The sequence below is a fragment of the Lepus europaeus genome, chromosome 10, assembly GCF_033115175.1.
Source record: "Lepus europaeus isolate LE1 chromosome 10, mLepTim1.pri, whole genome shotgun sequence".
Classification (NCBI taxonomy): domain Eukaryota; kingdom Metazoa; phylum Chordata; class Mammalia; order Lagomorpha; family Leporidae; genus Lepus; species Lepus europaeus.
In genome coordinates, this window is record NC_084836.1 from 104064430 (window position 1) to 104090752 (window position 26323).

The 26323-nt window shown below is 46.7% G+C and overlaps 1 protein-coding gene across 2 annotated transcripts in view; it reads right to left on the reverse strand.

Moving 5' to 3' along the window:
• Positions 1-26323, reverse strand: part of NDRG3 (NDRG family member 3) — a 78136-nt gene that overhangs the window by 15966 nt on the left and 35847 nt on the right. For both annotated transcript variants that reach the window (XM_062204155.1, XM_062204154.1), the window contains exons 4-9: positions 14586-14691; positions 12854-12974; positions 9178-9240; positions 7898-7958; positions 5643-5729; positions 2347-2403 (exon numbers count right to left, since the gene is read on the reverse strand). In XM_062204155.1, coding sequence (XP_062060139.1) covers positions 2347-2403; positions 5643-5729; positions 7898-7958; positions 9178-9240; positions 12854-12974; positions 14586-14691 — 495 coding nt within the window. The remainder of the gene's footprint in view (positions 1-2346; positions 2404-5642; positions 5730-7897; positions 7959-9177; positions 9241-12853; positions 12975-14585; positions 14692-26323) is intronic.

Here is a 26323-nt window from a genome sequence, read left to right on the forward strand (position 1 = left end):
GTGGAGGATGGCCCAAGTGCTTGGGCCCCTGCACCCATATGGGAGACCAGGAAGAAGCACTTGGCTCCTGGCTTCGGATTGGCACAGCGCCGACCGTAGTGGCCATTTGGGGAGTGAACCAACGGAAGGAAGACCTTTCTCTCTGTCTCTCTCACTGTCTATAACTCTACCTGTCAATAAATAAATAAATAAATAAAGAGATTTCTTTATTTGGGGCTGGTGCTGTGGTATAATAGGTTAAGTCTCGCCTGGGGTGCTGATATTACATATGGGCACTAGTTGGAGTCCTGGCTGTTCCACTTCCAATGCAGCTCCCTGTTTATGGCCTAGGAAAGCAGTTGAAGATGTCCCAAGTGTTTGGGACCCTGCATCCATGTGGGAGACTCGGAAGCTGCTCCTGGGTCCTGGCTTTGGACTGGTTCATCTCTGGCTGTTGTGGCCATTTGGGGAGGGAACCAGCAGATGGAAGACCTTTCTCACTGTCTCTCCCACTCTCTGTGTATAATTCTGCCTCACAAATAAATGAATAAAAATCTTTAAAATTTTTTTTTTAAAAATTTATTTGAAGGGTAGAGTTACAGAGAGAGAGGAGAGAGAGAAAGGGAGATCTTCCACCTACTAGTTCACTCCCCCAAACAGCCACAACAACTGGGGTTGGGCCAGGCTGAAGCCAGAAGCCAGGAGTTTCTTCCGGGTCTCCCAAAAGGGTACAGGGGGCCCAAGTATGTGAACCATCTTCTGCTGCTTTCCCAGGTGCATTAGCAGGGAGCTGGACTGGGAGTGGAGCAGCTGGGACTTAAACCAGCATCCCTATGGGATACCAGTGCTGCAGGGCATGGCTTAACCCACTGTGCCACATTGCTGGCCCCAATTCTTTCTTTCTTTCTTTTTTTTTTTAATTAATTTATTTAAAAGGCCGAGTTAGTGGGTGACATACGCATGCATACACACACACACACACACACAGCCAGAGAGTGAGCTTCCATTCATTAGTTCACTCCTCAAATGTCCACAGTGCCCAGTGCTGGGCCAGGCCAAAGCCAGTATTCTGGAACTCTGGGTCTCCCACATAGCTGCAGGGGCCAAGTACTTGGTCATCTTTGGCTGCTTTCCTAGACAGACTGTCAGGAACTGGATTAGAAGTGAAGCAGCAGGAACTTGAAGTGGAACCCATATTGGAAGCCAGTGTTCCAAGTGGCAGCTTAATCTGCTGTGCCACAATGCCAGCCCCCAGCCAGTGACAAATTATGCTGACTCTCTAGGACTCTCAATTTTCCCATCTTAAAATCAGGTTAGGGGTCCGGAACTGTGGTACGGCAGGTAAAGCCACCGCCTGTGACACCAGCACCTCATATGGGTGCCAGTTCGTGTTCTGGCTGCCCCACTTATGACCCAGCCCCAGCTTAATGGTCTGGGAAAAGCAGTGGAGGATGGCTTAAGTGTTTGAATCCCTGCCACCCAAGTGCGAGACCTAGACAAAGCTCCTGGCTCCTGCATTGGCCTGGCCCAGTTCCAGCTGTTGTGGCCATCTCAGGAGTGAACCAGCAGATAGGACGATCTCTCTCTGTCTTTCCCCCTCTCTCTGTAACTCTTTCAAATAAATGAATAAATCTTAAAAAAAAAAAAAAAACCAACCTCAGGCTAACAGACCTATTTTAAAAACAACAGGGTTTGTATACATAAAGCATGTATCAAAGTTCATAGCACATAAAAAACAGTACTCAATAAATGCTCGTTCTCTCCACACCTACCATTTCCTGTCATATAATATTTAAAATGAACAACGCAGACTCTAACTGAGCTCCCATTCCTGCTCTCCATACTGCTTTCCCCTCCCCACTGTGGAAGGCTCCCAGTTCTCCGACCCCACTGCTCACAGACTCCCGGCACTCTGCCCCAGCTCACCTACCTCCCTTTCCCTTTCCAAGAGGGATGCCTTCCGCACAGGCCCACCCAACAAACATGCATATAACTATCACTTCTCTGTCGACTGTCAGTATCTTCACCAGTTCATGGGGACCGAACAAGACAATCTCTGAGGTTCTTTAAGCACACACATTTCACTTTTTTTTCCCCCCTGAAATTTCTATTTCTGTGAAGCCTTTCCCAGTACCTCCTGATGGCTCTCAAGATGTTGGGTGAGGCACGTGATGTTGTCAAACATTAACAGATGGCACCCTACTTACAGGGAGGTGGGGGGAGGGGGAGATGCTGTCTTCTCTCCACTCTCCAAATGCCAAGGGCCATGTGGCACACGGCTAGCCTTGGCAGGACCACTCACATCTCAGCCTCACTCATTTTGTGAAGACGACATGCACAGTTCTCTCAGGTGGAACAGGAACTTACCTGCCCAAAGTGATGTGCCAGAATAATGTCCACAACATTGGTTGTCAATCCTGAGAGCTGAAAAGATAAAACCTCTGTGTCAAGAGAGGAAGCACATATAAAGAGGACCAAACTTTCCCCTGAAGAAGGCTGCACCGTAGTTTGTACATTTTATCCTTCAGTAACCAAGAGATCTCCCACAATGCATGCTGTACATTTTGATGAGATGGTGGTTTCAAAGAAACATGAGAACCACAGTCAGAAGAAAACTAGGTCTCCCTTCCAGGTAATGACAGCACCTCCTGTGAAACAGGCTAGAAGAGATGCTGACATTTCTTCTTTGAAAACTTGAGACCCAGAACTTGTGGCTATTTGCTGCATCATTCCTGCCTGTATTTCTGCCTTCATACGAGATGGATGGTTGATAACTCAACTCTCAAGACAGTCCAGAGACAGAAACAAACACATCTTTCCTCTCTTTCAGTTTTTGCTATCTTCATTTCAGAAAGTGGGGAGAAAAAGCTATGATTACAGAATGTTCTTGCTTTTTGAGTATTTTGCTCCTAATTCTTCCCATTTCAAATGATGCGTCTCCAGGTCTAACAGATCTTTGCAGATTATTATAAGTCTGCAGACTATCAGTCTATTTTCAGAAAAACTTCCAAGCTCACATTACATTGTTGACTCCCCTTAAGCCTTTTCCCTTGGTTTTATGCTGAACTGGACTCTGACTTGGGTCAGAGGTAAAATACTGAGTTAGGGGTGGGGACAGAGGGATTGAGGAGGGGCCGGCATTGTGGCGTAGCGGGTAAAGCTGCCGCTTGCAGTGCTGGAGTCCCATATGGGCACTGGTTCTAGTCCTGGCCGCTCCACTTCCAATCCAGCTCTCTGCTATGGCTCTGGGAAAGCAGTAGAAGATGGCCCAAGTCTTTGGACCCCTGCACCCATGTGAGAAACCCGGAAGAAGCTCCTGGCTTCGGATCGGTGCAGCTCTGGCCATTGTGGCCAATTGGGGAGTGAACCAGCAGATGCAAGACCTCTCTCCCCCCTCTCTCTCTCTCTCTGCCTCTCCTCTCTGTGTAACTCTGACTTTCAGATAATCTAAATAAATCTTAAGGAGTGAGGAAGACAGAATATAGACATGGGCAGACCAGGATCATATAATTCCAGAAAGACTAAGGAAGATAAAAGTCCTATAATTTTTTTTAAAAAACATTTGTAGAGAGACACAGAGCTCCTCTCTGACAGTTCACTCCCTAAATGCCCACAATGGCAGGTGCTCAGTCAGGCTGAGGCTGGGAGCCGAGAACTCAATAGAGGCCTCCTGCATAGGTGGCAGGAATCCAAGTACTTGAGCCTCACCTGCTGCCTTCCAGGGTGCACGTTAGTAGGAAGCTGGAATTAGGAATGGAACCAGAGCTTGAATCCAGGGACTCTGAGATGCAGTGGCGACATCCCAACTGCTAGGCCAAATGCTTCCCCAATCATGAAATCTTTATATGGGTTATGAGTTATCCACAGCTTACAAATGAAAGATAATTAGAATTAACAACCACTCTCAACTTCATGTTTAATATGAGTACTCACAACATTCATAAATGCTCATAAATCTGAAGTTTCATAAGTATTTGATTAGGTTGTTACACATTACTGAGAGTACTTAGGCAAGTGTTAATGTTCTCACATTCCAAATAGGAATTATCAATTTTTTTAGAAGATCTATTTTTATGGGGCTTGTGCTGTGGCATAGAAGTTTAACCCACTTTGCCACACTGCTGGCTTCTTGAACAGCTTTTGGAGGTCAAATTTGTTCATTTTCCAGGTAGCACATCTCAACCACCCCCACAATTTTGGGAGCAATAGCACAGATAACCTGTGCTATTCATTCATTATTCAACTTCATTTATTAAGAATAAAAGTATGGGGGTAGTGTGATGGTGCACCAGATTAGACCACCTCCTGCAACACTGGCATCCCACGTGAACACTGGTTCAAGTCCTGGCTGCTCCACTTCTGATCCGGCCACCAGCTAATGCTCCTGAGAAAGCAGTGGAGGATGGCCCAAGTACTTGGGTCACTACCACCCACATGGGAGACCAGATGGAGTTCCAGGCTCCTAGCTTCACCTTGGTCTAGCCCCGGCTGTTTTGGCCATTTGGAGAGTGACCCAGCAGATGGAAAATCTCTGTCTCTCTAACTCTTTCAAATAAATAAATTAAATCTTTTTTAAAAAACAAAAATAAAAATGAAAACCACAGACCAGGGACAGACATTTGAGATACAGCGAAGGATGCATACGCAGTGCATCTTTTTAAAACAAGGGATGGGGAGTGGACAAAGAGTTGAACAGGTACCTTACAGAGGATATTCAAGAACAAGTGCTTGGGGCTGGTGCTGTGGTATAGCAGGTAAAGCCACTGCCTGCAGTGCCTGCATCACATGAGGGCGCCGGTTCAAGTCTCGGCTGCTCCACTTCCAATCCAGCTCTCTACTATGGCCTGGGAAGGCAGTAGAAGATGGCCCAAATGCTTGGGCTCCTGCACCTGCGTGGGAGACCTGGAAGAAGCTCCTGGCTCCCAGCTTTAGTTTGGCCTAGTTCAGGCCATTACGACCATTTGGGGAGTGAACTAGAGGATGGAAGATCTCGCTTTCTAGCTCTCTCTCTGCCTTTGCCTCTCTGTAGCTCTGCTTTTCAAATGAATAAATTAATCTTTTTTTAAAAAAAGATGCCTGCATCTCATATTGGACCATTGGGTTCAATATTTGCCTCAGGCTCCTGACTGAGGGAGACAGTGGTGATGGCTCAAGTAACTGGGTCCCTGGCAGCCATGTAGAAGACCTGTACCGAGTTGCTGTCTCCCAACTTTGGGAAGTGAACTAGCAGATGGAAGCTCACTCTTGTCTCTCTGCCAATCAAAGATAAACAAAAAATAAAGCCTAGAAAAAAAAAAAGAACTACTGTTAGATATGTTGTTGAGTCTCACAAACACAATGATGAATTAAAGAAGTCAGACACAAAAGAACACATAATGTATGATTCTAGTTATATGATGTTTAACAACAGGGAAAATCAATCTGAGGTGAGGGAAGTAAGAATAAGGTTATTTCAGAGAAGGATGGGAAATATCAACCACGGAAAGGCACAAAGGAAATCTCTAGGGTGCAGGAAACAACAGAGGGAGTGCTGGTTTTTGACCTGTAAATGGCTGTCAAGTTTTTGCCCTTCACTGCATATATACTCCAAAGAATAAACAAATCAAGCTGTTCTGAGCAGGGACCAGGAGACGGGCCGACGGAAGCTCGCATCTGAGACTTACTTTGGAAGCTGCCCAGTCAATCCAGCCTTTCGCGCAAGGGTCCACGTTAATGAGTACAAGGCCTTCCACAAGCTCTGGATGATTGAGCTGAAAGGTGGACAGAAAACAGAATGAGCGTTTCACTCTGGTCGTCTGCTCAATCAGGTGTCTGGTTCCCAGCAAGGGCCTCTGCAGTTTTTTTTCTGAAACCACATCACTGGGTGCTGCCATTCCAGGAGACATGTTGTCACCCAGGAGACATCAATTACAAGAAAAAGATCCCGAAACAGAAGAGTTTCCATGAAAACTCCGAACTTTCTAGCTTACTTCCTTGCCAATTACCCTGACTAGGCTCACTGCAGAAAGCAGAATCAGAAAAAACAGGAAATAAAATATTATTATCTCACCACACATCAACCCTGTTAATATTTTGTACATTTCCTTCCTAGTTCTTTCCTATGTCTAAGACAAACTTGATTTGAAACTACATACTACCTTTTTTGCTAATTATAGTATATGCAAATTTTATGTAGTATTACGAGTGCTCTCTTTAGAAAAGGTTCATTTGTTGGGGCTGGTGCTGTGGTGTAATGGGTAAGGCCGCCACCATATGGGCGCTGGTTCGAGTCCCAGTTGCTCCACTTCCGATCCAGCTCTCTGCTATGGCCTGGGGAAGCAGTGGAGGATGGTCCAAGTCCTTGGGCTCCTGCACCTGCATGGGACCCTGGAAGAAGCTCCTGGTTTCAGATCAGCCCAGTTCTAGCCATTGCAGCCAACTGGGGAGTGAGCCAGCAGATGGAAGACCTCTCTCTCTCTCTCTCTGCCTCTCTATAACTCTGCCTTTCAAATAAATAAATAAGTAAATAAATCATTTTTGTAAAAAAAGACTCATTTGTTTACTTATGTCAAAGGTGGAGTGACAGAGAGAAGATCCTCCCTCCATCTACTGCTTCACTCCCCAAATGCCCACAACAGCCAGAGCTGGGGCAGGCTGATGCCAGGAGCCAGCAACTCGATTTGGGTCTCCTACATGGGCGGCAGAGGCCCAAGAATTGGGTCATCTTCCACTGCTTTCCCAAATGCAATAGTAGGGTGCTGGATAGGAAGTAGAGCAGCTAGGACTTGAAGCAGCACCCACGTGGATGCAGGAATCACGGCCAGCAGCTTAACCTGCTGCCCCACAACACTAGCCCCAACCATCTCCATTTAACTTTTTTGTAAAAGATTTTTTTACTCAAGAAGCAAAGTTACAGATAGATGGAGAGGCAGAGAGAGAGAGAGGTCTTTCATCCACTGGTTCACTTCCCAAACAGCCACACGGCTGGGGCTGGGCTAGGCCAAAATCAGGAGCCAAGAGCTTCTTCTTGCTGGCTCCACGGCTCACTAGGCTAATCCTCCGCCTGTGGCGCTGGCACCCCGGGTTCTAGTCCCGGTTGGGGCGCTGGTTCTGTCCCGGTTGTTCTTCTTCCAGTCCAGCTCTCTGCTGTGGCCCGGGAGTGCAGTGGAGGATGGGCCAAGTGCTTGGGCCCTGCACCTGCATGGGAGACCTGGAGGAAGTGCCTGGCTCCTGGCTTCAGATCGGCGCAGTGCGCCGGCTGTAGTGGCCATATGGAGGGTGAACCAATGGAAGGAAGACCTTTCTCTCTGTCTCTCTCACTGTCTAACTCTGCCTGTCAAAAAAAAAAAAAAAAAAAGAGCTTCTTCATGATCTCCCATGTTGGTTCAGCGGCCCAAGCACTTGGGCCATCTTCCACTGCTTTCCCAGCCCATCAGCTGGGAGCTGGATCATCTGCTGGTTCACTTCCCAAATGCCCCAACAGGTAGGGCTGGCCAGGCCAAAACCAGGAGCCAGGAACTTCATCCAGGTCTCCCACGTGGATGGCAGGGACTCAAGTAATTGAGCCATCACCTGTTGCTTCCCAGTGTGTACATCTTCAGGAAGCTGGAATTGGGAGTGGAGCTGTGATCAAGCACTCTGAGATGGGATGCAGGCATCCCAAGTAGTGGCTCAACCACTAAGCCCAACACATTCCCGCAAACTTACTACACAGATTTTCATCATAAACTATAACCTACTTACTTACTTTTTATTGACAACGTACTGCCTTCATTTGTGGTTTTTTGAGTACCAAAAGTACAAAGCAAGGTTTTATGAAAAACTTCTATCTGGAACTCAAAGAATTTACAGGAAAAAACTGACGTAAGACCCAGAATCATGCCTGATCGTTTCATTTAGCAGTAGTAACTGTGAGTCAGGTGCCTCCTCCACTACTTACTGCAAATCTGCTGAGGACGTAAGCTCCAGCTCCAACTCCAATCCCAATGATGCTTTTCAGGCTGCGAATGGGACACACACAATCGACAGTCAGCTTCATGGGTGGACAGCATTGTATAACAGAAGTAAATACAATCTGGGTTCATGTCCTGGCTCTGACATTTACTACATGTGAGAAACCGGGCAAAGTTGGATACCACTACTTACCTTCAAGTTAGTCTGAATGGTAAACAAGACTGAAACCTGGGCGTCACCCTCAGTGTCCCCTCGACTCAGTCGTCAGCGTCCTGCGGCGCTCACATCCAGAACACTTCCATTTTTTCCCCACCTACTTCCATTTGTCCCCTGGCAGTAGCCAGTATGAAGTTATCATCATCTCTTGCCTGGACTACAGTAACAGTTCAACTGTTCTCTCTGCTTTTTTTCCTTACTCTTCTCTCCAAACTATTCCAAAAAGAGAATAATCCTTTTAAGAAAATTTAAATGGTCTTATTGCTATACAATTTACACACCTAGAATTGTCATTTTTAAAGAAATAGATGTCATTCCCCAGCTTAAGATCCTTCAGTTTCTTTTTTCATACTTAGAATAAAACCACAAATTCTGATACGCTCTGTCAGATCTAAGTAATCTCCGTCCTACTTCCTGATTTCGTCCTGCCTTTGCTCCACTTGCTCGTCTGCTCCAGGGCTCTGGACACATCACCCTGTCTTCTGGAACCCTCTTGCCCAGGCTGGGCTCCCCGTCTAAGGTCCTTTGTATTCTCCAGGGCTCGGCCAGGATGACGTGTTCTTAGAGACATTCCCTAACCAGCTTTGCTGTGTAGCTCTTTGGTTTTTTAAATTTTTTGAAGTACTGTTTGAGTACTTGAACTAGACAACTTTTTTTTTTTTTTTTTTTGGACAGGCAGAGTTAGACAGTGAGAGAGAGAGATAGAGAGAAAGGTGCAGGGCCACTGCACTCCTGGGCCACAGCAGAGAGCTGGACTGGAAGAGGAGCAACCGGGACAGAATCCGGAGCCCTGACCAGGACTAGAACCCGGGGTGCCGGCACCGCAGGCGGAGGATCAGCCTAGTGAGCCACAGTGCTGGCCGATGTGTAGCTCTTGCCCTGTCTATCACAGTGTCCTACCTTGCTCTGATTCTTTGTTTGCCTACTTGCTATTCCCCCACTAATTCCATGAGGATAGTGACTATTCTGTGTTGCTCACGTCATACCCTCTGGAAAAGACACAAAGTAGAAAATCAATAAAGACTGTGAAAGACTCAAGAATGAACCTACCTCAAGTGGGTGAGAACAGGAGGCAGCATTTCAGCCAGCTCATCCATTGTTGGGTACTGGTACCTGAAATACGAGGACACCTCCTGAATTAAAAAGCACCCACAGTTCCACGTTACCCGCAGGCTGGAGACGCAAAACAGTGTTGGAGGAAAGCATTCCCTTTTATCCCGGCTCCAAGGTGGAGATGTGGCTGGAAGCGATTGTGGTGTGTTGTGTGACTCTCTACGACAGCCATGCTGAGGCAGCCACATGTTTCTGGGACCAGAGGAAGCCACATGAAAAGAACTGTTCATATGGCTTTTCTCTGAGGCTATTTCCAAATCCCTAACAATCACTTCAACTGGGGCCCAGGCTCAGGAAATTTCTAGCAATAAGTCAGCTCAGGAGGTGGCTCTTGGTCTATACTTTGCCAGCTAAATGAAAAACAGATGAAGTCTGACTCAACCTAGGAAAACTTGGGTTCCTTGGTATGGATATTTGTTGTATTTAAACATAGGATAACAGTTATTTGATTAATTGCTTTTGAATTTGATTCATGATATGAACCATCTGATCAAAACTGGTCAGGTAAGTCCAGGAATGGATCTACAGCAGGAACCCAAGAAAAGCAGGGGCGTCCACAGAGGTCACAGAACCAGAGATGGAAGGGACTGTATAGGAAGCAGGATCTGCTCCACGTTGCACAGCAAAGTCAGCTGGTCTCTGAACACTTCAATGGATGAAATGCTCTTGAACCATCTGTGTACAAAACAGGTAAACTGGACCTAAATATTTTTTAAAAAAAGATTTATTTATTTAAGGGGCCATCGCTGTGGTGCAGCAGATTAAGCCACCACTGGAATCCTACACTGAATGCCAGTTTGAGTCCCTGCTCCTCCGCTTCTAATCCAGCTCCCTGCTAATGCACCTGGGAAGGCAACAGATAATGACCCATGTACTTGGGTCCTTGTCATCCAGGTAGGAGACCCAGATGGAGTTCCTGGCCCCTAGCTTTGGCCTGGCCCAGACCTGGCTGTTGTGGCCATTTAGGGAGTGAACCAGCAAGTGGAAAATCTCTGTGTGCCTCTCCCCATCTCTCTCAAGATCATTCATCTGCTGGTTCACTCCCCAAATGGATGCTATAGCCAGGTCTAGGCCAGACTGAAGCCTGGAGACAGGAATTCTATCTGTGTCTCCCATGTGGATGGGAAGAACCCAAGTACTTGGGCCATCTTCTGCTGTCTTCCCAGGAGCATTAGCAGGAAGCTGGATTGGAAGCAGAGGAGCTGGGACTCAAACTAGGGCTCTGATATGGGATGCTGGCATTGCACGTAGTGGCTTAGCCTGCTGTGCCATAATGCCTGTTCCTGGATCCACATATTATTGTATATAAATGGATCACTGGCACTTTGCATTTGAGAAATGTAACTTGGAAACAGCCAACAGAGATTTATTTATTTATTTATTTGAAAGGCACAGTGGGAGAGACAGAGATCTTCAATCTGCTGGTTCACTACCCCAGGGCCTGCCAACAGCCAGGGCTAGGCCAGACGGAAGCCAGGAGCCAGGAACTCCATCCGGGTCTCTCATGTGGGTGGCAGGGGCCCGAGCTGCTGGAACATTATCTGTTGCCTTTCCAGGCACTATAGCAGAGAGGTGGAGCAGCCAGGGCTCACTCAGCACTCGGATATGCAATGCCAGTGTTGCAAGTGGCAGCTTAATCTGCTGTGCCACAACACTGGCCCCTCAACACAGATTTTTGTTTTTATTTTTTTAAAGATTTATTTATTTGAAAGAGTTACAGAGAGAAGAGGACACACAAACACACACACACACACAGAAAAAGAGAAAGATCTTCCATCTGTTGGTTCACTTCACAAATGACCACAACAGCCAGGACTGGCTAGGCCAAAGCCAGCAGCCTAGAAATCCATCCTGGTCTCCCAAATGGGTACAGGGGCCCAAGTACTTAGGCCACCTTCTGCTGCTTTCCCAGGCACATTAGCAGGGAGCTGGATGGGAAGTGAAACAGCCAAGACTTGAACTGGTGCCCATATGGGATGCTGGCATCACAGGCAGCGGCTTAACCCGCTGTGCCACAGCGCCGGCCCCTCAACACAGATCTTGTACCTAGGCTTCCCGGATTCAAATTCTTGCTCTGCTACTTGATGGGTAACCTTAGCCAAGTTACTTAATTTTGGGGGCCTTAGTTTCCTCACTTGTAGAATGGGACTAACAGTAAACCTATTATTGGGTTTGTGATGATTATCAGTTAATAGAGGTAGGTGTTTGGTGCAGTGCATAAGACACTGCTTGGGATGCCCACATCCCATAATAATGTGCGTGGGTTTGAGTCCCAGCTCTGTTTCCAATTCCAGCTTCCTGTTACTGTGCATCCTGTGAGGTAGCAGGTGATGGCTCAAGTACTTGGATCCCTACCACTCACACAGGAAACCCAGATAGAATTCTGGAGTCCTAACTTCAGTCTGCCCAGCTCCAGCTGTCGTGGGCATCTGCAGGGAGAACCAGCAGATGAGATCAATCTCTCAATCTCTATCTCTGTTTCAAAAAAAAAAAAAATTAGGCGCCGCGGCTCACTAGGCTAATCCTCTGCCTTGCAGCGCCGGCACACCGGGTTCTAGTCCCGGTCAGGGCACCGATCCTGTCCCGGTTGCCCCTCTTCCAGGCCAGCTCTCTGCTGTGGCCCGGGAAGGCAGTGGAGGATGGCCCAAGTCCTTGGGCCCTGCACCCCATGGGAGACCAGGAGAAGCACCTGGCTCCTGCCATCGGATCAGCGCGGTGCGCCGGCCGCAGCGCGCCGGCCGTGGCGGCCATTGGAGGGTGAACCAACGGCAAAAGGAAGACCTTTCTCTCTGTCTCTCACTGTCCACTCTGCCTGTCAAAAAAAATAAAAAATAAAAAATAAATTTAAAAAAAAATAAAAAAATAAAAACAACAACAACAAAAATTAAATGAGCTAACAAATGTAAAGCATTTAAAACAGTATACGGGACAGCACAGTTTGTGTTAACAATTGTTTATCTGCAACTGTCTGTTCCAAGCAGCCATCAGTCAAGGGCAGCTCTCTCCAGTAAAAGGCACACCCACAACGCGTGCTCTCTCCACTTCCTAGTGTCTCAGAACAAGCACACTGTCCAGGGGACAGATAGCGAGCCTGTGACTCCACCACGCACAGCAGGCTTGGTATGAAGTGAAGAGCGTCAAAGAAAGACGACACTTCTGCCTGACAGGGCAGCCTTTAAGATACACAGATATTCAAATTCCCAACATGGGATTGGGAGGTAAGCACGGCGAGGGGCTCACAGGGAAGCTCAGGGAGATCTGAGTTGAGGGTCAGGTAGCCGGGAGTTTTAGGGAGACACAAAAATGCCTGATTTGAAACAGACAGGGAGGAGACAGATCAGAGTGAGGAGTGAATGTCCCAGACACCTATGTCTTGTGATGACAGGGAGGCAGGTCCCTGATGTGGAGAGCCATTCTTGGATATGGAAAAACATGCAGTTTGCCTCAATGGACTGTACCTAACAGACCTCTCAGATCAAGGAGAGGAGAAAAGGAGCATGGTGGGTCATGAAGTCTAACCTGGAGGCTGTGATAAAGCACATGCTACTTCTCCCCTGGAGTTCAGTCATTACCCTTTGAATGTGTCTCCCATAAATCCTGCTTGTGGCCTTACCCTGTTGGGAAAGAGGGTGCACCTTCCTGTTGGCCTGGGGCATCCACGTGACAGACAGCAAAGTGCTGGGTGATCTCTTGCATATCCTCAAAGTTGAAGAACGCATTGAAACAGGACTTATCTACAAGAGCAAAAGCACCCATGAGTCACAGGCACTCCAGTTCGCCCCCATTTCCCTCTAGCCTAATGCCCTGTTTAATCGCCATTCCACTGAAGTGAGGCATCTAAACAATCCTACTGACTCACGTCGCCCTGAAGGCTGAATGAAACATCCTAACAACGTGAAAACAACTTGTCCTCAATTCTGCACAATATCTGAAGTGGAAACCACCCTGCTGATGTTTATTGGCTTCTTGGTGTTGCACAAAATCAGCTTGTACCCATAATGCTCTATTTTCTCATGCATCTTACTCTTTTGTGTGACACAGACCCTGACTGAACCCTAAGTGCCTGGCGAGAGGGAGTGTGTTGAGCTGCTCCCATGACCACATGGGAGTCTGCCTCTTGGCAAAGTGGCTAGGGGACAGGGAGGGGCTGCAGCTTCATTTTCTACCCTCTTGGTGTAACTGCTTCAATCGCTCCTCATACTGAAGTGGCTACAAAGGTTCTAGCACTGTGGACTCAGACACAGGCCACCTCTGAAATGCAGAACAATGTAAATGAAAACACATATACACAGAGTCCACGTGTCGGTGGCTACAGCCAGGATTCTATACTACAGGTTGAGAACACTTTACCCAAAATGCTGGGATGAGAAATGTCTCAGATTTTGGATTTTTGAATATTTGCAAATTCATAATGAGATACCTTAGAGATGTAACTAAAGTCTAAACATGATATTCATTATGTTTCATAAACAAGGAGGCTTCAACAAGTTCATGGAAAAATAGAATTTTAAGATAATGCAGAGTGGGTATTTGGCACATGGTGAAGACGCTGCTTGGGACACTGGCACCCCGTATCACAGGCTCATGTCCCAGCTACACTCCTAATTCCAGCTTCCTGATAATGTGTACCCTGAGAGGTAGCAAGGATGGCTCAAGTAGTTGTGTCCCTGCCACCTATGTGGGACACCTTGACCGAGTTCCAGTTTTCTACCTTTGTTCTAGTCCAGTCCTGGCTGTCATGGGCATTTGGGGAACAAACCAGTGGACAGGTGCTCTCTCAGTTGCTCTCTCTCCCTCTCAAATTAAAGAAAGAAAACAAAAGGATGGTGTGGAATTTTCCACCTTTGGCGTCATGTCAGCCCCTACTTTTGGATTTTGGATTTTAGTATTAGGAGCGCTCAGTCTGTACCATCTAGAGAAGCCCTCTTAAGGTCACTGATGATAGCTATTGCAAGGATACTTTTACTAATTCACTGAAGAGCTAATAACAACGTGAAGTTCAAACTCTGAATCTCCATTATAACCTGAAGCATGAAAACACCAGAATACAGAGCTGACTTGAGGAAACCCGAGTTCAACTGTACTTTATCTGTAACATCTCCAGTGCTTGAGCAGACGCGACACACAGGTAACCTCTAACTCCAGGATCCCCCAAAACACACTCCCCGGCACACTCCTCAGGGATTTAACCATACCATGAACAAATGCTGCATCAAAGAGGGAAGTTAGTTAAGGCAGAGATGGGAAAACCTCTGCTCTAGTAAAATACTATTTTTTGTGTTTCTTAAAAATACATGCGAAGATCACGATGGAAAAGACAGACGTAAAATCAGTTAAATACGTACGGTTGAGGCCAATGTCATGGTAAGTCAGTATAACTGGTCTGTTTCCCTTTGGCAAGCCTCGGATAGTGACATGGACCATACCATGAGTTGTTTCTATGTCATGTTCCTGTAACGAGAAAACATGAGGTCTCAGTAAAGGGACAAACAAGGTCTCAGGCTGCCACAGTGGCACAAACCCTGCTTTACTGCCACTTCCCATAATCAGGGCAAGACACATTAATGAACTACAGGCATACCAGAGATGCTACATTATACGTAACATTCCCACTTCCTATGCCTTCTAAACAAATACATAAATGAGAAGAAAAACACATCTTGTCATCCCTAAAGTTTACTTAAGGCATTGTGGCTCAGTAGGTTAAACTGCTGCTTGGGATACCTGTATCTCAATTTAGAGCGCCAATTAGAGTTCTGGCTACTCTGCTTCCAATCCAGTTCCCTGCTAATGTGCCTGGAATGATGGACCAACTACTCGAGTCCCTGCCACCCATGTGGGAGACCCAGATGGAGTTCCTGGCTTTTGGCCTTGATCTGGACAGGCATCTGGGGAGTGAACCAGTAGATGGATGCAAGATCTCTCTCTCTTCTTCCCTCTCAAACTCTGCTTTTCAAATAAATAAATCAATGATAAAAAAAAAAAAAAAACAAAACCTGGGGCCAGCATTGTGGTATAGTGGGTTAAGCCACCTCCTGTGACACTGGCATCCTTTATGGGTGCCAATCCAAGTTCCAGCTGCTCCACTTCCAATCTAGCTCCCAGCTAATAAGCCTCGGAAAGCAGCAGAAAAAAGCCACCCACATGGGAGACCCAGATGAAGGTCCTGAATTTGGCCCTGGCCCAGTTCCAGCCACTGCACATTTGAGGAATGACCTAACAATTGGAAGAGTTCTCTCTCTGTCTCTCCCTCTCTCTGTAACTCTGGCTTCCAAATAAATAAACAAATCTTAAAAAATCGAGGAAGTCAGAGATCCATTGAGAATACATTTGTAACTGGCTGTGAAGAGATCAGGAAGTTGGGCAAGGAGCCAGGTAAGATTTGAAGGAAGAAAAGTTGAGGGGCCAGCATTGTGGCGTAGTGGGTAAAGCGCCACCTGTTGTGCCAACATACCATATAGGCACCTGTTCGAGTCCCAGCTGCTCCACTTCCCATCCAGCTCTCTGCTATGGCCTGGGAAAGCAGTAAAAGATGGTGCAAGTCTTTGGGCCCCTGCACCCATGTGGGAGACTGGAATAAGCTCCTGACTCCTGGCTTCAGATTGGCCCAGATCTGGCCACTGCAGCCATTTGGGGAGTGAACCAGCAGATGGAAGACCAATGGAAGATCTTTCTTTGCCTGTATCTGTATCTCTGCCTTTCAACTAAAATAAAATAAATAAAAACTTTAAAGAGAGAGAGACTTCAAACCTTGTGAATTCAGCTACTTATGACTCCAGTAAACCCCTATGAGTGCATCTGTCCAGCATCTCTCCCCTTTCCTGTTAGCTGGCCCTCTGTGTCATCCTCATGGGACAGCACTGGCCCTTAGCTGCAGTTTGCAGAACATCACCCTGTGGCCACAGCTGGAGTCAGGCAGGCATCTGGGCCCTGCTGGGCCAGCATCCTTCCCTAGGAATTTATAACTGGAATAATCAAAATCTTTTTTTTTTTTTAAAGATTTTATTTATTTGACAGGTAGAGTCATAGACAGTGAGGGAGAGAGACAGAGAGAAAGGTCCTCCCTCCGCTGCCCCACCCCCCAAATGGCCGCCAAGGCCAGCTCTATGCCGATCCAAAGCCAGGAGCCAGGTGCTTCCTCCTGGTCTCTCATGCGGGTGCAGGGCCCAAGCACTTGGGCCATCGTCCACTGCCCTCCTGGGCCACAGCAGAGAGCTGGACTGGAAGAGGAGCAGCCGGGACTAGAACCCGGCGCCCATATGGGATGCTGGCGCTGCAGGCGGAGGATTAACCTAGTGAGCCACTGCGCTGGCCCGGAATAATCAAATTCTATAATAGACCTGGCTCTCTCTCTTTTTTTAAGGTTTATTTATTTTATTTCAAAGTCAGTATTAGAAGCAGAGAGAGAGAAAAAAAAAGTCTTCCACCTGCTGGTTCACTCCCCAAATGACCACAACAGCCAGGGCTGGGCCAGGCCAAAGCCAGGAGCCAGGAGCTACATCTGGGTCTCCCAGGTGGGTGCAGGGGCCCAAGGAGTTGGAGCATCTTCCACTGCTTTCCCAGGCACATTAGCAGGGAGCTGGATCAGAAGCGGGGCAGCCGGGTTTTGAAATGGCACCCACATGGGATGCTGGCATCGCAGGTGCGGCTTAACCCACTATACCACGCCAGCTCCGCGATTCTTCCCTTAAAGAGAGAAGTAAACTTGGGATCGTTTAGCAGGCATTTCTACTACAATAATTCTTGGTTCTGGCTATGTATGTTTTTAACTTCTAAAACACCCCTGACTGCCTCTGGTTTAAGCTGTACGAGGCAGATTTGTTCCCTATACCCCAAAACTAGGCAGGGAAAAATATGCTGTACTCCGAGCAGAGCTCAGGAACTGGATAAAGTCAGAGCTGCTGAGTGGCTGAGGCAGAGAATGATCGGGCAGAAAATAAAAGGCCTACAGAAAAGTTAACCAAAACGTATTCTGGTTTTCTTCAACTTTGATATTCTCAAAAGTAAGAAATTACCATGCCTACTCTAGTGAATTCCTGCTGACAAACTCCACCCCTGTCTCAAAGTCTTCTATTAAGTTAGACAAGATTAATTCTGCCAGTAAGAATCCCAACCGAGGCAAAGGGCTTCTAAGTTAACTTCCTATCTAATAATGAACCTCTCTGGAGCTTTGGCTGCTCTGCTGTTAGGCTAATTGGACACCAGCAGATAGCAAATCACAGGTCCCAGGCTGGTACAGAGAGGTATCTCTATCAAATAAAACTATCCGTGACTCAGTTCTCTACTGCTGTTACCTCTTACTCATTCAAGCTAATTCAAAGCACTGAAAGAAGGAAATAAGAGACGGAAGATGAGGCGGCATCTAGCCTAGTGGTGAAGGCACCGACACCCCACCTCGGAGTGCCTGGGATCAATTCCTGGCTTCAGCACAGTACCCCAGGCAGCAGTGATGGCTCAGGTGGCCAGGTTCCTGCTGCCCACACGGGATACCTGGACTGTGGAGCGGACCCGATGGCCAGGAGACTGCAGGGAGGGGGATGCTGCCAACTCCTCTGCTTTAGTCCTCTGTCATCTGTTTTATAGCCCCTCTCTTCAGTTATCTCACCCCCACCCAGCTTTAGCCCTAGCTCAGCCCTGGAAATTTAAGGAGTGATCTAGTGGATGACAGTTCTGTCTCTGCTTCTTAAAAAAAGAAACAAAAATTAAAAAAAGTAATGAAGGATAGAATTGGGTTTTAGGAGCTGGTCATTAAATAAATCATAGAGTTAAGATAAGAGGAATATAAGGAAATAAATCCCTATAATTGTATGAGCATTTCTCTTTTAGTAATGTCATACTTACTGAGGACCCTGACCACTGGTTCATCTACTAACTTCTATCTATACTCCAGACCTCGTACTGAGCTTTGGGGAGAAAACAGTAAACCAGAGAGGAGTGATCCCTGCTTTTACAGAGATGATGTTCAGTTGGAGATACACACAACACACACACACACACTGTGTGCTCTGAAAGAAAAATTAAGAAAGACCTGAACTTCACTAAGCAGTCTGGAAAGTGCACATTAAGTCCAATGAGATGCTATTCCACGCACACCAGACAGCAAAAATTTAGTCAGACAATGCCAAGTGTTGGCCAGGATACTGATGAACAAGAACTCACACACAACGTTGAGAGGCATGTAAGCCTCTCAACCTTGAAAACAATTTAGTTATTCCTGGTAAAGTTAAGACGTGCCTACCCTATAGCAATTTTACTAAGAAATTCTCAAATACGGTCACACACACACAGAAAGACGTGTACACAGAAGTACATTTCAGTCAACAGCCCAAATGTTTATCATCAGGAAAACTGGTAAACGAATTATTACTTACTCATGATGAAAGACAAAAAATGAATGAATTAGAAGTATAGCATTAATACAATGCTTTGAAAACACAAAGCTAAGTAAAAGAGCAAGATGCAGAAACATGTATGCAATATACTTTTTTCTTTAAAGATTTACTTATTTATTTGAAAGGCAGAGTTACAGAAGGGCAGACACACACACACACACACACACAGAGAGAGAGAGAGAGAGAAAGAGAGAAAGAGAAGGAGAGAGAGAGAGATAGGTCTTCCATCCACTGGATCACTCCCTAGATGGCCACAACAGCTGGAGCTGTGCTGATCTGAAGCCAGGAGCCAGGAGCCACTCTGGGTCTTCACCTCTGGGTCTTCCACATGGGTAAAGGGGCCCACAGACTTGAGCCATCCTCCACTGCCTTCCCAGGCCACAGCAGAGAGCTGGATTGGAAGTGGAGCAGCCAGGCCTCGAACCGGCGCCCACATGGGATGCTGGTACTGCAGGCAGTGGCCTCACCCACTATGCCACAGCGCTGGCCCTGCAATATACTATTGATGCTGAATTTTAAATTTAATTTTATTTATTTTTTAAAGTTTTTAAAATTTATTTATTTAAGAGGTAGAGTTATAGAGAGAGAGAGAGAGAGAGACAGAGAGAGAGGTCTTCCCTCCATTGGTTCACTCCCCAAATGGCCACAACGGCCGGAGCTATGCCAATCCGAAGCCAGGAGCCAGGTGCCTCCTCCTGGTCTCCCATGCGGTTGCAGGAGCCCAAAGACTTGGGCCATCCTCCACTGCTTTCCCAGGCCATAGCAGAGAGCTGGATTGGAAGAAGAGCAGCCGGGACCAGAACCGGGGCCCATATGGGATGACAGCACCTCAGGCAGAAGATTAACTTACTGTGCTATGGCGCCAGCCCCAATTTTTTATTTTTAAAAGATTGACTTTACTTATATGAAAGACAGAATGACAACGTTGGGGAGGGGGGAGTCCTCCATCTGCTGGCTCATTTCCCAAATGGCTGCAATGGCTGGGGCTGGTTCAGGCCGAAGCCAGGTATCCAGAACTCCTTCCACTCCAACATGGGTGGCCAGGGTCCAAGCACTTGAGCCATGATCTGCTGCCTTCCCATGAGCATCAACAGGGCGATGGATTGGAAAGGGAGCAGGTGGGACTCAATGTGGCCCTACGATATGGTATGCTGGCGTCGCAAGCGGTACCTTAACCCATGATGCCACCACACCAGTGCTTTATGCCAATTGTTTTTTTAAAGAATACATTGTTCTTTCTTTCTTTCTTTGACAGATAGAGTTAGACAGTGAGGGAGAGAGACAGAGAGAAAGGTCTTCCTTCTGTTGGTTCACCCCCGCAAATGGCTGCCACAGCCAGAGCTACGCTGATCCGAAGCCAGGAGCCAGGTGCTTCTCTGGTCTCCCATGCAGGTGCAGGGCCCAAGCACTTGGACCATCCTCCACTGCTTTCAGTGGAAACTCAGTCTGGGTCTCTCATGTGAGTGGCAGGGATCCAAGTACTTGAGCCAATACCTGCTGCCACTCAGGGTGCATAGTATCAGGAAGATGGAATTGGAGGTGGAGCCGGGACTCAAGCCCAGGCACCGCCTGGAATGCAGGTGTCCTCAAAGTGGCATCTTTTTAAAAGATATATTTATTTATTTATTTGAAGAGTAGAATGACGGAGATAGAACTATAGAGCTATCTTGGGTCCAAAGTATAATCTTGTGTTTCCTTCAGTTCTTGGTAGCAGAGCTGAAGCTAAGCTGGAATATTAAGCAGGACTCTAACTACGGTCCAAATATGACAGAAGGAAGCTCCAGCATACAGGTTGTTGAGGTGACAAGGTGTTGGATGCTCTCTTGAACTAGGGTCTCCAGTAGGGTCACCCAGAAAACCGTTCTCCTTCTCTCTCCCTCTATTCTTTCTCACTCAAGAAACCAATGGAAACAGATGGCTGAAGCCTCCTTGAGTTCCCTTTCAGAATCCATCCCCAAAACCAGTGTACATTCCTTCTCTTTGTTCTTACACTTAATATGTTTATCAACACAGTCTGTTGTGCTGCTTTTTAAAAATTGGCATAAAGGGGGGCCGGTGCCGTGGCTCACTTGGTTAATCCTTCGCCTGCGGCACCAGCATCCCATATGGGTGCCGGGTTCTAGTCCCGGTTGCTCCTCTTCCAGTCCAGCTCTCTGCTATGGCCTGGGAAAGCAGTAGAAGATGGCCCAAGTCCTTGGGCCCCTGCACCCAGAAGAAGCTCCTGGCTCCTGGCTTCGGATCGGTGCAGCTCCGGTCGTTGCAGTCATCTGGGGAGTGAACCAGCAGATGAAGACCTCTCCTTCTGTCTCTACCTCTCACTGTAACTCTTTCAAATAAATAAAATAAATCTTTTTTTAAAAAAAAGATTGACCTTGGTGTGAAGAGAAACTTTTAAAAAAAGAGTTTAGGTTTAAGAGTAGGACATTATCACTGATGATAACCCACTCTCACCTTTCCTGAGTCCTTAGTCTTGAGCTGTCATCAGAAGATCAATCTGACTCGTCCAGTCTCTAAACTCAGCAGAGCTACAATCACTTCATGTCTGTTAATATTTTGCTCCCTCCCCTGGCCAATCTAAAGTAATTTAGGTAAACTTAAATGACAATTTGTACTTTAGGGAATGTCAATATTTTTATTAGTATGGAATTTTATCCTGTTTCCAATAAGCAGTACTGTATGATCCTTGGGTACAGTCTTCATTATTTATTTGAAAAGCAGAGAGATATAGAGATCTCTGTCTCATCTACTAGTTCAATCCCCAATGACCCCAAAAGCTGGGCCTGGGTCAGGCCAGGCCGAAACCAGGAGCCAGGAGCTCCATCCGGGTCTCCCACACAGGTGGCAGGGGCCCAGGGACTCGGGCCATCACCTGCTAGAATGTGCATTAGCAGCAAGAAGCTAGAATGGGAATGAGAATGGGAAGTGGAATCAGGACTTGAACCCAGTACTCTGATAGAGGATACTGCCAGCCCAACTGGTATCTTACCTGCTGTGTCACATGCCTACCCCTAGTTGGTATTGCTATATAGGAACGTTTGATAGAATACCCCCAAATATCTTACACCTGTGTAGAAGGGTAAAATTATTTGCATTTCATTTAATGCCACAGTAAAAGAATCTTTCTCTAATAATTACTCAGTCTTCTGTCTGTCAGTAGATCATATTTCCTTACTATATTATTTTTAAAAATGTATTTATTTGAGAGGCAGAGTTAACAACAGAGAGAGGGAGAGAAAGAGAGAGAGGTCTTCCATCTGCTGGTTCACTCCCGAAATGGCTGCAACGGCAGGAGCTGTACCCTCAGAAGCCAGGAGCTTCTTCTGGGTCTCCCATGCAGGTGCAAGGGCCCAAGCACTTGGGCCATCTTCCACTGCTTTCCCAGGCTATAGCAGAGAGCTGGATCAGAAGAGGAGGAGCTGGGACTCAAACTGTTGCCCATATGGGATGCCAGTACTGCAGGCTGGGGCTTAACCTACCATTCCACAGTGCTGATCCTGCTAACATTCTTTTTTAACAAAGTTTTCTGCACGTATTTATTTATTTGAAAGAGTGACAGATGAGGGGGTGGAGGAGGGGAGACAGAGAAGGCGAGATTGCTTATCCATAGGCTCACTTCCCAAATGCTCACAAAAGCCCATGCTAAGGCAGGCTGAAACTGGGAACCAGAAACTCCGTCTGGGTCTCCCACATGGAGGACAGTGACCCAAGTACATGAGCCATCACTGCCTGCTTCCCAGGTGCGTTAGCAGGAAGCTGGATTGGAAACAGAGGCAGGACTCGATCCCAGACACTCTGGTAAGTGGTGGGTTAACACACTATGTCATACTGCCCACCTCAACTAACATTCTATACTACCTTTTCTCTGACTCTGGTCTCAACTCTCTCCCCTTGCCTCTGACACCTTTCAGTCTGGTTCAACTAACATTTCAGGTGTCTACGGCCACTATTCAATTGCCACAATTTTCAGTCTTCTCACCAATCACGCTCCATCTGGAAAACTTCTTTTGCAATGTGTTACCTAACATGGATCTTCTCCTCCTCTGATGCCAAATGCAGCATCTTCTTCACACAGCCCTGAGTCAACTATGACTAATCCACATGCAGTAGCCAGGACAGTCTCAGGACATACTCTAGGGAAGTTCAGGAAGGAAGGGGTCCAGGCGTCTGGCCCAAACACCGGGCATGGACACACATACGACCCATTGTAAAGCAATGAGAGTCCTCCCCTGGGTATCTCCCTAGAGTTCAGATAAAGATTCCTAGCAGTGAGGCTAAGCTGGAAGGAAGTGAGTTTGGGGCAGCTGTTGGTAGTCACCATGTATGTGGGATGTGACAGAGCTTGCCAGAGGAAAAAACCTTCTAGTGATGGGAGGAAAGGGAACTGATATTAGGGGAAATGTAAAAAACAGCTTTAGCTTTTGCTAAATGTTATTTTTGCTTTCTCCCAAATGAGAAGAAAGTCACCTAAATTCTCAGAGCTTAATAAAATTACCTCCCCTCAAGTACAATAAAATCAAACCAAAAGTAGGGGGAGGGGTGTTAAGGGGAGGAAATGTGAGCAAAGGATGAGAAGCACACAGAAGTGGGGGTGGCACATGGTGGGTGGGGCAGCACACAAGAAGGGAACCAGTGGGACACCAGGCTGAAGGCAGCGGGACAGTCTGCAAGGCCAGGGAAGGAGCACTGACTCCGGCTCTAACAGACTGAATCCAGCTCTCACCATCACCTCTCCCTTCCCTTTGAAGGAACTTCCAGGATATCCATTTCACTTCATTCCTGTGTTGTAACAATGCCCATTCACCAAGAGATCTGCAAGGGTTTAAAGCTGTTTAAGCCCCTTTGAGGAGACCTGTGTTATGCCACTGCTTGCCATGTGGCATTCCATGCACCAGTTGGAGGACTGGCTGCTCTACCTCTGATCCAGCTTCCCACTAACGTGCCTGCTAGAGACCATCTCGGGAGTGAACCAGCAGATGGAAGATTTTCTCTCTCCTGGTCACTCTTTCAAATACACACAACACACACACACACACGTATTATATACACACACACACATTTTAAAGCCCCTTTGCAGAGGCAAGAACATATACGTACATGTGAATTATAGTTCCAAAACCAATTCCCACAGATTGGGTTTACCCATTAGTCCTCTAAAGAGCGACTGTAATTAAACAGCAGCATGAAAGTACTGAGCTGTCGGTGGTGCCTGGAGTACCCTAGGAGCAAGAGCTCCACCCACGATCAGCCTGGTTCATGAGAATGAGAAACCCTGGCAGAGGGCAGCTTTTTGCTCTCCATTAGTATTTACTGAGCACCCCTCTGGTAGAAGTAGAAGGTGATTTGACAATACATGCCAAGACTCAGCCAGGACATGAACCAACACCCATATGGGATGCTGGCAGGTGCCGCAGGTGGAGGCTCAACCAACTACACCACAGAGCGGGTCCCTCCTTCACGACTTTTAATATCCGTAACAGAACTGTTGCTTGCCTCAGGAGTATATGCAATGATGTCACTAAGGACAATCAAGGAACCAAGATTACACCTTTCTTAGTCAACCATACTAAGATTACTTCCCTAGTACAGCATCAAAGATTCCTTTAAGATTTTTCTTAGTCAAGACACAGACCTGAAGCAAGCCAGATTAGCTGGCTTCAGTTCACGTCCACGCCACGGCTATGCTAGTGGATGCCGCCAGCACCAAGAGTGATGCCTGTCCATTGGTGACAGGGCTGGCTGCAGATTTGTTCAGCCTGGTCTCCTAAGAATGGCCCAGTGGCTTCTGGGAAGCTTGCAGGCAAACCAGGCCATCTTCTCACAGGCCATCACAATCCTACCTCCTGGGTCTCTTATCAGCCTGCTGCTGGTCTCCTGATCCAGCTGCCCCTTGGCTCCTGAACAGCACACAAGCCCTTAACAGAGACTAGAATGAAGGCAAGCAATCAGGCATGGTGGGAGGAGGGGCAAAGAAGGACCTGTGGTTTTTCCTCCTGTATAACCCAAAGCTTCTGTGCACTGGAGGTCAGTGATGAACGCATGACAGCACAAACCCTTGCTGTCAGTGCATTTGTGTCAGAACTGAACCGAAAGTTCTACTTGAACATGTTATTACATTAAAGCCTCCCCCAAAGTATCAGGGTTTTGGCCAGACTATTTTTAAGCCTTAATATTAAAAAGTGACTCATATTTATATTTATAAAACTCAATTTTATTTTCTATATAATTATATTTATGTATGAGAAAATTCAGGAACTACATCAAAATACTAACACTGGCGAAATAATAGGTGACATTTCTTTTTTGGCATATCCTTAACTACTTTGCAATAAACATGTAACTCTTTGTATTCCGATTGTCTTTTTTTTGGGGGGGTGCTCAATTTTATAGAAATAAACACTTCCATACTTTTGAGTAAGAGTGATATAGCATTTCTGGAGTCCCTCATCTTGGATTTTACTGTTACTCTCTCTCAAATGATCTCTTAAGTAAACCATATAAAATATTAATAGCAATGAAGCTCCACTGGTTCAATATAGGATCCAAATTATAACGTAAGTCAGCTCAAATTAAAAACAACTAAACACAAACTTGACTTGCCACTATTTATTAAAAAAATAAAATATGACTTTTTGAATAAGAATTATCACCAGGGCAGGCATTTAGTCTAGTGGTTAAGACACTACTTAAGGGGCCAGTGCTGTGGCACAGGTTAACCCTTTGTCTGCAGCTCCAGCATCCCCTATGGGCACCGGTTCTAGTTCCGGCTGCTCTTCCAATCCAACTTTCTACTATGGCCTGGGAAAGCAGTGGAAGATGGCCCAAGCACTTGGTCCCCTGCACCTGCATGGGATACCCAGAAGAAGCTCCTGGCTCCTGACTTCTGATTGGCTCAGCTCCAGCTGTTGTGGCCATTTGGGGAGTGAACCAGCAGATGAAAGACCTTTCTCTCTGTCTCTTCCTCTCACTGTCTGTAACTCTACCTCTCAAATAAATAAATAAAATCTTTAAAAAAAAACTAAAAGACACTAGTTAAGATGCCTGCTCAGGGCTGGTGTTACAGCATAGCAGTTTAAGCCTCTGCCTGTGACACTGGCATCCCATATGGGTGCTGGTTCAAGACCTGGCTGCTCCACTTCTGATCCAGCTTCCTACTAATGCACCTGGGAAAGCAGCAGAAGATGGCCCAAGTCCTTAGGCCTCTGCACCTATGTGGGAGACCTGGAAGAAGCTCCTGGCTTCTGGCTTCAGATTGGCTCAGTTTCAGCTGCTGCAGCCATTTGGGTAGTGAACCAGCAGACTGAAGATACATCTCTCTTTCTGCCTCTCTCTGTAACTCTGCCTTTCAAATAAATAAATAAAAAATCTGGGGAAAAAAAACCCATATCTGGTACATACCGTATCAGAGTACGGGGTTCCTCCACTCCTGACTCTAGATTCCTGCTAATGTGGACCCTGAGAGGCAATAGTGATGTCTCAAGTAACTGGGATCTGCCACCCATGTGGGAGACCCAAGATCTGCATCACAAAGAGCTCAACCCAGTAACCCACCAACATAAAACTGGTGCCTGGAAGGCAATTTTTGAACATGACAGCAAATCATATCAAAGACGCTTGACCCAATGATGAAAAGGACATTAAGGAATCATGGTCAGCTGTGCCAGGAGGTTCCCTTCTGCAAGGCCAGCACCGCG